Below are 11822 nucleotides of genomic sequence, written 5' to 3' on the forward strand. Positions count from 1 at the left end.
AAGTAGGAATTGTGAATGATAAGATTATGAATTATATCCGCTATCTCGATAATAACTATATAAAACTCTGGCTATCATCATGAACAAAAAGACTCTCACGCATGCTGTGGTAATATAATGTAATACCATGTAGCGGCTTAAAAGTATGAAAACCCCCTCAAAAAAAAGTTCATCCAAAGCCCAACCTACTTTAGTAGGTCCCGGTAGGTAGTATATGCTCCCAAAGAACCCAATCTTGTAGATACCATCATTACAAATATAAAAAGAAAATTCAAGTAAAAAAACACTGAAAACAGAAACAAAACAAACGCCATGTAACCTTGTCTCTAATTAAAGAGAAATCAAAGATTCTCCTGGGCAGCTAACAAAGCTGCATTAACATCAATATGGAACAACGGTCTCGCAATGGAGTGTACCAAAACCCTTCTCTTCGAGATCTGAATGGTATGGGTAGGTGCTGCCTCGAGATCTGTCTTCTTAATGCTGCTACCGCTGGCACCGTCGTCGCTAGCACCATCAATACCAGCAACGCGGGCGCTGACTTCGGCAACGGAGTAGAGTGGTTTCCAGGGTCCCTTTCCAGACTCAGAGTTGGATTCAACCTCTTCAGATCGGTAACCGAAGCCAGCAGATGTCAAAGCACGTTTCGTCCATCGGTTGTTAACGGCTGCGAAGTGCCAGTCGACATGGTTGGGTGCGGCGTACTTATCGAGAGTGTTGCGGGTATCAATGAGGGTCTGAACGGCGGTGATGTCAACATTATTTACTGCGGAGAAATCAAGGATAATGGCTTTAAGTGTTGGGCGGTTATCGTCCTCCATGGTCAAGTGCCTAGGGCCACGGTCGTTCCATGGGCGGTCACCAAGACGGGCGAAAGAATCAAGGGAAGTGCGGCGGCATTTAAGTTGAACATAGTCGAGGAGTTGATCGCTGTAGTGCGCGGCGTTAGGGTAGATCAAACCCTCAGAGAAGCGGAAAACAAAAACACCTGGGAATGGTGAATCGATGTTGATAGCGGGATTGGAACCATCCTTGTGGTCGATTGGAAGGAAGACATCATGGTGGTGAGCCTCGGGAAGTTCGCTGGTAGCTTCGCCACCCTTGATACCCTTTATTTCTGGATCGGTCTTAGACTTGCCAGTAGCACCGTAGCCGCCGCCGAGTCCGACAGTCTCAGTTGAGATATTTTCTGGTGGAACGATTTGGACACGGACACGGCCGAGGAAGTGGCCCCTAGCCTTGGCGAGACGGAAGAGGAGAAGAGCGGCGGATGCAGAGATGGTGGTATAGATACCATTTTCAATGGAACTAAAGACAGCTACGAAGACACCGGCGAAGAAGATAACGACCTCAACGGGGGAAACGCGCCAGAATCGGTAGACGACATTAGGAGGAGTGATAAGATCACCGACAGCGTGGATAATAACACCGGCAAGGGAGGCATTTGGAATATAGTAGAAGACGGCGGTGAGGAGATAGATGGCGAGAAGGACGATGATACCAGTGATAACACCAGCAATTGGAGTTCTGACGCCGGCTTTGGCCTTGATAGCTGTTCTGGAGAAAGATCCAGTGGCGGGGTAGGCACCGAAGAATGGTCCAAAGATATTGGTGATACCAATGGCAATCAATTCTTGGGATGGGTTGATCTGGTAACCATTGACGCGACCGAAGGACTTGGAAATAGCCTATTTATGACGTTAGCTGATGGTTACGTCTATCGTCAACCAGGTAAGAACTTACAATATGTTCAATGAGCAAAACAATGACAGCTGCTGGAAGCTCTCCAACGAAGGAGCTGACGATACCGCCGTTGATAAGTGGGACACCCATATGCTGGAAACCCTTGGGGACATTTTGCAAGATTCTAAAGGCTGGCTTCGAGCGTCTGTGTCGGTTGACAAGCCACGAGATCATGGTGTATAGAAGAATAACAAAGGCGGTTCTTAATGTCGAGATGAAGAACCAAGTTCGCTTGTAATTTGGGAATCTCTTGGCCATGCGGTTTGCAACGATACGGATGATATAGAGCATAGCGAGAGCGCTAAGGCCCATGGCAGCATCGAGCTTCGCAGAGCCGATATGCTTCCAGAAGTTGATAAAAACTTTATAAGTCTCGGCACGATTGTTGACAATGCTACTTGGGATACCAAAGAGACCAGGAATCTGGCCCATAGCAATATTAAGAGCGGAACCTGTCATGAAAGCAGCAATAGCTGGAAGTGGGATATAGTCGACGACGAATCCCAACCTCAAGATACCAATGGCAAACACGATAGAACCACAAATAAGAGCTAAAGCACTCGCAACTTGTGGTCTAGTGAATTCTGGGTGGGTTTCCTCGGCTTTAAGAACGATATTACCGACCAAAGTAGACATGACAGCGACGGGTCCGATAGTGATATCTTTGGAGGTGGCGAAGAACCAGTAGAGCATGACACCCACGAAAGACGAGTAAAGACCATATTCGGCAGGAAGCTGAGCAAGGATGGCATATGCCACTATAGAAAACGTCCTATCAGTTAGTACAGAATATGATATGCAAGGTTCTGTATAACCCCTTTAGTAAAACCCAAGAGGATTGGCAAATGCTTACTTCCTTGTGGAACAACAACGAAACCAACAGTGATACCAGCAATAAGATCACCGGTAAGCCAGAGAAGATTGTAGTTTCCGATCCATTGTAGGAAAGGGAAAAGCGAAGTCACAAACTCGACTACCTCGGACTTGTGTGGGATATGGTCTCTAACCCACTCCCCGATGGTTGGCTCCTCTTCGACATAGGTGTCGGTTGACTGAATAGACTCTCCTCGAGTGACGGCGCCCTCATTGATGTCGGAATCAAGCTTGATACCAAGCAGTTTGGCGGCACCCCTTTGCCAGGAAGCCATGATGACGATGGCTGTATTGATTATGAAAAAAGACAATACCGATCCTAGTCGTCTACTGTATGGATGCAGAGTCGCGTGCAAAAGAGATAACTAGAATGTTGGACAGCTGCGCACGGTATATCTCAGGATGAGTGAGAAGGAGGTGCCTTCTTTTATATGTACCCCGACCACCTTTCCCCCATCTTGTTACATGGGTGTGGTACATAGGCACTGTGCATTTCTAGGGAATACATATTCTGCTTGATAATACGATCAGCAAATTTGGCCCCAAGAGAAAAAAAAAAAGGTTATAGACCAGGTCCACTAACCGGAGCTTGCTAGTTTAGCACGACAGGGATGTTTAAAGTTATCTCCAGACGTCTAAAAGTACCAGCCATGGGCGTGGTGGTTGTGAAGCTGCCATGTATTATAATGGGACCCGCTACTTTGGGGCGGCTGATGCAGGTTGGCTCACATGCTGGCTCGCTGCGCAGGCGAAAGAATGAAGGCTAACCGTCCGAGATGCTCGTTTGCCCTGGAGATATTACCCAGACTGCGTAGCTAACGAAGTAGCCTATCGTTCGCGACGGAATTCCTCCCTCGACATTCTGTAACCTGCATGGGAGTTGGCGTGGGAGTTGACGTCGTGTTTTGCTTATTGGGGGTCTAGCCGGTCGTCGCGGGACCCATCGGACGATGCGACTTGGCGAATCTTGGCGTTTATGTCCAATCAGAATCCCGCATGATTGGATCAGGCAGATCACGCAATAACTGGCAATTCGAACGACATTCAACACCTGTACACCATGGCAAATGAGGGGTGACTCGCTACCCCCAAGAATTCCCAAGGAAACGTTGGAACCACGAGGCCGCGAGGGTTTCGTAGCCAACGGGATGCTCTACCGACTAGACCCTTAACTGAGCTATGACAATTGACCTCGCCGACTGAAAAAGGACTCTTCAACTGCAACTGCAACTGATCTGATCTATGATGGTTATATCACCGTCGCTTTTGCTTCAAGGATAGCGACATCCATATACCTACAGATCTTACTTACTTAGTACGTATACGCGTTGTATGGGCTATTATTACCGGTCTCTAGCTCTGGAAAACTTTTTGCTGGAAAAAATAATTTTTCCGAACCTTCCATATGAATTCTAACCGACTCCTCAAACTCAATATCACTCTAAAACATAAGGATGTCAAATAATACCTTTCGCATATCTCGCTCTCCAAAAAAGAAGTTGAAGAGCATACGAGTTGCAGTTCGTATCACCCTGCATCAATGGAAACGCCACTAAACAATCTCAATCTCCCGCTTCTCGAGAAAGAAAAAATAAAAAATCAAGGAAATAATACACCGGCCAAAGATGTGATATCGTCCTCATATGCCATTAAATGACGAATAGTTCGAAGGGTAGCGATCGACCACGCATTGCATGGACTCTTATCCCTCCTGAGACATCTACCTCCCAAGGGTTCTTTTTCTCGCTAACGTCGAATGTAACTAGCCTTGTACATCGTAATTCGTGACTGTTCAAGCTCGCCGGAATAGTAATGGTTTAGTAAAAGATCCCACTTTTCCATCTAAGAAGGTTTCCTTCTCCACGCTGTACGCCTGGTATGCGCCCGGTTTCTACTCCTGCTAGGCTATTAAGGTACCAAAGTGGAGTCCAAGCTGCTCGCGATCTCGGAGATCTCCTCTTGCCTTTTTCCTGTACTGGAAAACCCCATTTCTAATATTCTTCCAGAATGTCGCAGAGAAATACCAACAAATATATTGAATTTATGCAGTGTCGTCAACCTTCTACATGATAGATCTCTTGTCGATTTCTTGTCCCGTCGTCAAGCATTTGCCAATATTCCCCCAAGATGCTTGTCAAAGGCCTTCAAAAGCTTGTGCTCAGCCTATTCTCTCGTCCTCGCCATTAATTGCTGTGGACAAGACTCTTGTCTGGCCTTGACCACCTGAAAACCGCAGATAACAAGAGTTCACAAGCCGGGAGGCTACATTTGCCAACAATTCGCACGTTCAGCCAAGTTGGGGGCTGTTTTTGGGATTTCGACGAGTAGCGTCGCGAGAAAATGCGATTGCATCATTCGGGGCTGGAAAGGTGTATTCAGAAAGGTTGTTTGGGGTGGGGAGTGGTGTTTTAACAGGTCGGATTAAGATCTTGTGGAATCTCGGCTGACGAGTGAACCGTGCAGCAGCGCTTGCAGGATGCATGTTGCACACACACATCCCATTTTCTTCATTATTTCTCCACTTTATGCTTCTTGACACATCCTTGTCTTGTGCATAATCAATGGGGTGTATGCGGGACCTTTCTTTTACTTACTCTTACTCTTCTTTTCTTCTTCTTTTCTTTTTCTTTTCTTCTTCTTTTCTCGCTATTTTCTTTTTCTTTTACCAAGGCACCAGAACTTCAATTAAAAATGATATAGGTACCATAACATATAACCACATTCCTCAACCTGTCACTATTTGACCTTCGATTTTTCGCATGAATTGAGCTTTCTATTTGTTATAACTTTCCAAATTTATGCAACTTTTACATAAAACTTCAATGTATTACCCGAAAGGATACTTCCATCGTGAGACTTTCATAATGTGGGACTTGCTATAAGTGATGTGGGTATATATCGCGTGGTTGTGAGTTTATCCTGGCGACATTCCTGGAGGATCCTTTCCGAAGAAAAAGATACCTGGCCATGGTCCGGAGTGGGTTTGTAAATTGTAGGATTGCCTTTCCGCACTCTTGCATACCGCCTCGTATTGGTTTTTCCTTTCCGCGGATATCAAGTTTTTTTCCGGCTAGTATTTGAATTAGGAAAGCATCTACTCCCACTGGCATTTTCGACGAGAACGATTCGACCCTATGTTAATTTTGATTTACCGGAGAAACGAGCTAACTGGCTAGCACGACAGCCCAGACCCGAGTCCATGGTGATGGCAAAAGGGACTGAGGTAGTACTTTCAACAAGGGCAAGGTTTTAAGGATCTTCCGTTGCCCCCCCTCTTAGCTCTGAAAACTTTGATCTAGATCAGACGACCTCTAGCCTCATACACTAGCTAGGCCACCGTTTAACTGGAGCCGCGGGGGTCATAGATGTAGTCTAAAAGTTGCAACGGTATATGCTACATGGTATGCAAGCTGAAAGAAACCAAATAATGTCTTCGGATCCCTGGCGTAAGGGCTTAGTCACCTGAATGATCGGAAATGAGATTCTGGGCTTCCTTTGACTAATGATATGAAAGCGTAATGGCTTCGAAGTTTCTATGACACGATGATATTATTGAGACTCCGTGGCAGAGAAGGCTTAGGACTCCGAGTCCCTAGTAAATTTGTCAGAAATCGTAGCGTCCGGTCATTCCCCGATTTCGAAAATTTATTCCTGACACTTTCTCTTCGTCACGGAACCTACTAAATATATCAAGTAACGCGTTATAAAATGAATTTACTCTATATTCAGACTATATCGCTCATCTGCACCTATGATAAACGCCTAGATTGATCCTAGGATCCTCATCCAGGATTAATGGGCAAACTAGTTACTAATCTCCACATTCCTTTATAATCCAGATCCAGACGAATCGAAATCCAACCTTTTCCCTATCTTCCTGCCAGCCCCATGTAGATCTGACAAACAAGCGAACGCGCATTAGATACCGACGCTCTTTGCTAAATGAATACTTATGCACCCCTTGCGACATCCGGAGTGCATATTATACCATAGGTCTGGGTGTTGGATTGGCCGAATTCAGTCTCTGAAAGGCTATATACAGACGCCATCCTTTCCTGTACGTGTACGATTTCCGAGCGTTTCTGACGGCGGCGAACTCAAGTCTTTTCGTTAGATAATTGGTATTTATGTTTATCAAGTGTGGGGCACTGAAACTAGTCGCGATGGTGTATTTGATAAGCTTTCTGAAATGGTATTGGTTGAATTTGCGGGCTGCGATATTGGTAAGTTTCGAGCTTGGGACTGGGCCGTGGGAACTCGGAACCTTTGCCAACATGCAGACGTAATACAACTGGTCTTAAGATCTTTCAGACACACATATGGGCTAGTTCCAATCTTTTTTAAAGATGCGGCATGCTATCCGAATGAAATGAAGCGAGATCAGGGTCACATCAATATAGGACATATTCCGTGATCCTAGATTTATAAAGTGGGAGATTTCTGGAGATAAATGAGGTAACCGCACGATTCGGGATACCGACAAAGATCACGATTTTTTCTCAGCGGCAGATCGATAATTGAGGTCATGAGCTGATTATCGTTGCCGGGTTTAGTTTACAAGACAAATTGATTTTATAATTCCGAAAAAGTCTGACGTTTTAGTTAATCTCATTGAGAGATTTGCCATTGTATTCCTGTTTCTTCTCATACCGTTTTGGCTCATATTCTTGTTGTTCTTTAGCCGCATAAAATATCAATCGCTAAGTTCTTCTAGGTACTTCCGGTTGCTGCCGGGAGCTGCATGTACAATAATATACATACTACATTGTATTTTTCTTATGGATCATGTAACTTCACGCCGGGCTTCCAAGCAGATCTAAGATCTTAAGACTAAAGTACTTCAGGTCTCAAATTCGACTCTATGACACATATATGAATGCGTAGCTTCCGGAATTCTATCCCGGATAAAAGCACCTCAATTTCTATGATATTATATCTTCTTCGTCACCTCCTTTCGTCCTATTTTTTAAAGGAGCTTTCGTGTCATTTACATGGCTGATCAGTGCATGTGCGGCTCGGCGTCATTTTTGGGTCCACCCTAACAAGAAACAAATTAGTTTTCTATCGACAGGTGCCGCAGTCGACGTCGTGTGCTTGAAATTTATACACAAGTAGTTTACAGCTATAGGAGTTTGGTATTAAATATTAACGCTGTTGAACTCGTCCATCAGTGAGCCTATCCGGTGAGTAATTCTTTCCCGACAGCACTGGCTGACGCTTGAGTATCCATCAAATTGTTTATATGGAAATTACATCCGTTATACGACGAGCTCGAGCGCTCATCACTTTGTTTATAAATGGACTGCGATGGTAGATCGACCGTGCGGGGTCTTTGTGCTTTTTTTGCAAGGTATTATAGGCATCTCTCATGGTCTCACAGCTACCTACATAGCACTAGTAATGAGCATACAATATTGCCGATTATAGTCTAGAAGTAATATAGTTAATTTAGTCAACCCCCAGTTTATTTCCTGGTATGCTGGTGTTTGGCCTCGAGATTAGTTCGCTTCGTATATATATTGTTATTTTGCCCGGGTGACAATAATATAAATGTCGAGAATAGCCTGGTGTAATAATTCTGGTTTACGAGATTATATAATGTGAGGCCGCTGGAGAATATTTCTATAAAAGCTTCGGGCTTTAGACTGCGAAGCTGATATCTCATCGCTCCTGTTAGAATACGGTAGTCCAATGGCATAAATATACCCATAGAATTGGTATCGTGGCGTTTCGTTGATTCCTTGATTTAGAGCTCTACCAGTTCATCAAGTGGTACTAAACATACTGGTATAGGAGGGCTCCGAGTAACAAAAAACTTAGTCTCTGAGCTCCGTCAAGCCCGGTACATACATTGTATTAGGCTTGCTCCGTTTCTTGATTAGATCAGTAAGTATGTATATCCATATATTAACTCCGAGTAGCAGATGCCTTTAGGAAGGAGCGCTTTCGATAAGAATCATAGTTATGGACGGCTGTTAGGAGCTGGCAGATCTATAGCTACAGAAAGATATATATATGCATCATGCGCTGATATCGATATATATATATATCGCGATATAAACATCGATATATCGTACTTAGGTATTTAGCTAAAGCTTAGCTGGTCCGGTTCAAATTCGCTTCCGGAATTCCGATTTATTTTCTCATCATCTATATATATATTCCATGCATTTTTTAGGTCTATCAGAGTACGGCTTTCCAAGAATTGTCTAGCCTCGAATCCAAGAATTATCAAGCCTTTTGTTGAGGCTAATGCAGGGAAATTATTTTCTTTCAGCTGGCTTGCAGCTGCCCAAGCTGTTAGAGATCTCTTGTTGATCTCTATCTATATATTACAGGATTCCTCCGGCCTCTCTTCCTTCCCCACTCATCTTCCGTTCTATTATAAGCTGCGTCCGTTAGTATGCTGAGAACGGGGAGACGTACATCCGTATTGGGACAACGCAAAAATTGCAACATGAAAACGCATTCTCGTTGAGGTACCTCCTAGGTATCGCTCCTTTCCTTCACAGCTTTTGGGAAAGTATTAGTTCAAGATTGCTGTAATAATTTTATAGAAGCTATGTTACTTTGAATAATCTGTCTAACTCTTTTTATTGAAACAGTTTAGATCATTTTCGTCAAATTAATTGCGTCGTCCTAAAGTTTGTGCTGTGCCGTGACTTGAAGCGAGGAGTAAGTGTAAACTTGTTACGACTCCGCTATAATGTTAGGCAAAGTACGGAAGTTCTTTACATAGAAAATCGCGCCTTATATGCACGATGACTTGGTATCTAATACAAAGATGGCGGCCACTTGAATGCGTGGTGTAACCGAAGTCTCCAACGTGTAAACCCCACGATTCGACAGAAGTGAATCAATATGTTCCGATTCATCGATGCGGGGGGTTTGCCAGCAAGCTTTTGCTCCTGTCAGTTTCAAGTTGTGCGACTTGCTGTCAGAATCTGCGCTGGACTTGAAAACGTAGTTTCCTCGGTGCACGTGGCAGATTTCTATTTCGCTATGACTTTTGCTTGAGAGAGGTGACGCCGAATTGCATATCTTGGTAGGCAAAGTTCCCTGTGTTTTGGGTCTAAGATCTGTATCGACGAACTATCTTGATAAATATATTTTTACCGAAAGATGGACTGCATTTGAGGTCAGTTTCGCGCTGGATCAATAAACCAACATAACCCCCGCCAAATATTTGATAGATTATAACGATGGCATTCGCATTCACGACAAGCGACTTCGCACTTCAGGAAGATACCTTGCTAGTAGCGTGGGTTCGTAAGGATGAAGATATTTGGGTCCAGTCACGGATTGACTTGAACGAGCACATCGGTAGCTACAACGGCGAGTTTGATGTCGCTTCTTCAGGTTGGTTTGGATGGTCCAGACCAGGGTCTTCCCATTTACAAGGAACCGTCTTATTTGCTCAACTTATGCGACCGGACGGATCGTGGGGGCCTAGAACGTCGATAGATTTAAATCTCTTTATCAAAAACGACAATGGCACATTGAAATTTCAGAAACTGTCCGTATTAAGCGGTCGCTAATAATATACTAGCATTAAAGAGCTGACCTAGAGTATAGACACGAATCGATTACGGTATCTTCGGCATGCCTGAACCTTAACAATTCTACCCTCCAAGGCCTATGCTTTGGCTACGATGGAAAACTTCATTACACCGATATAAATCTAGATGAGCACTACGGGAATATCGAAGGTAGAATTGAATCTGGAAGTAGTCACCTCTTCAAAACTGGGGATGAATTTCAATTATGCCCGTCGCCTTCGGAAGTACGGCTACGGGGTCATTTGCGCTGTCATCCTCGGTGGCGGCCGAGGTCGAGACGGCTCTCCAATCATACCACCTGGAATAACAACGACATTAACCTTGCCCATTCCATTGTAAACAGAGATGGCCAGTTCGAATTTACCAGGCGGTGAGTATCATCTGTCCACTGTTAACGAGTTTGTGTTGCTTCGAGGATCTCGATCGAGACCGGATCTGATACTAGACTTAATGTAAAGAACTCAAAAAATCGACACAAAATCTGAGACAGCGGATCTGTTAAAAGATTCTCCAAGGGTAGGATATATTCCGGGAGGTGCTGAGCTAGTTCCAGGGAATGAGGTTTGTCTACGTATCCTATACATTAGGTTTACAATAGCTGGGATAATTAACTTCAAACAGGACCAAGTTGCAGAAGCGATAGCGGAATGTACCAGCTCCTCGATAACGGCTATCGGTATTCTCGTTGGAGCAGCGGTCGGAACTATCATCGGAAATACAATGATCGGACTTGCAATAGGCACTGGAATGACGGCTCCGGGAGGGATATCACCGGAAATTGAGAGCTTAGTGACATGTATCAACGACCCATTGATTCTGGTCCGCTCGTTAGAAGCTTCTATAGGTCGATATATCTATAGAGTGTTACGCAACCTGCTGTCACCAAACGCTACCGATTATTTTGTAGCCTTTATGACTGCCAGAATGGAGCCAAAAATTGATGAAATTGGGAATGTGGTTTTGGATTGCTTGGGCATGGCAAATATGTCCAGAGGTGCTGGCATCTCGCTAGAGACTGCAATCATGAAGTAAGCTCATTCGTTTGACTGGTATCTCATCAGCGAATATTAACACACCTGGTGTATGATTAGAGCTATGGATGCATTATGTAAACAGAAAATCCCCGAGTGGTCTGATCTGGATATCGCCCTCCAAATGATTCGCAGCCAGCAGCTAGATTACTTTCAAGAGTACTCTTCATTCTAATAGTACAAATTCAAAGCAGTTATAACGCCACGCGGTTTCAGCTAGGGCTCGCATGTGAGGTGCATAACTAGTCTTGTGTTGAATTGTTGGATCTTGATTCGATTCGTGAACATGGTGCACAGTTTGGTTACGAGACTGAACATGGTGACCCGCGGTGATATCCTCTTGTTATGCGCATCAGACCCCAGCTAAGCACCGGGAGTGCGCGCTAGCATAGTCTGGGGTAGCAGGCTGTCTTGGGCCGCTAGCGTTCTAGTCCAAACAAAGTGCTGCCCTTTGTGACGTCTGGGAACGAGACCAGTTCTAGTTTAGTTTTCGTTGCTTTGCCTTGGACGGTGTGGACTTTGGTTGTCGTAATGTACGTAGGTTAATTAACGTTCCGCCCATGACCGTAGTTTATTGAGATACGGGGCATTGTTATGTGTGCTATGTGCATTCTGA

General features: G+C 44.5%; 2 protein-coding genes across 2 annotated transcripts; one reads left to right on the top strand and one right to left on the bottom strand.

The window, feature by feature from the left end:
• Positions 1-341: 341 nt before the first annotated feature.
• AOL_s00188g291 (uncharacterized protein) lies at positions 342-2891 on the bottom strand (the record flags this gene model as incomplete). Its single annotated transcript, XM_011128539.1, has 3 exons — positions 342-1688; positions 1744-2501; positions 2597-2891. 3 exons carry the CDS (start codon positions 2889-2891, stop codon positions 342-344), a joined length of 2400 nt encoding a protein of 799 aa, XP_011126841.1.
• Positions 2892-9818: 6927 nt separating this feature from the next.
• Positions 9819-11381, top strand: AOL_s00188g292 (uncharacterized protein; the record flags this gene model as incomplete). Its single annotated transcript, XM_011128540.1, has 5 exons — positions 9819-10132; positions 10192-10545; positions 10634-10736; positions 10797-11203; positions 11267-11381. 5 exons carry the CDS (start codon positions 9819-9821, stop codon positions 11379-11381), a joined length of 1293 nt encoding a protein of 430 aa, XP_011126842.1.
• Between the last annotated feature and the right edge of the window lie 441 nt (positions 11382-11822).

The sequence above is a fragment of the Orbilia oligospora genome (assembly GCF_000225545.1).
Source record: "Orbilia oligospora ATCC 24927 unplaced genomic scaffold scaffold00188, whole genome shotgun sequence".
Classification (NCBI taxonomy): Eukaryota; Fungi; Ascomycota; class Orbiliomycetes; order Orbiliales; family Orbiliaceae; genus Orbilia; species Orbilia oligospora.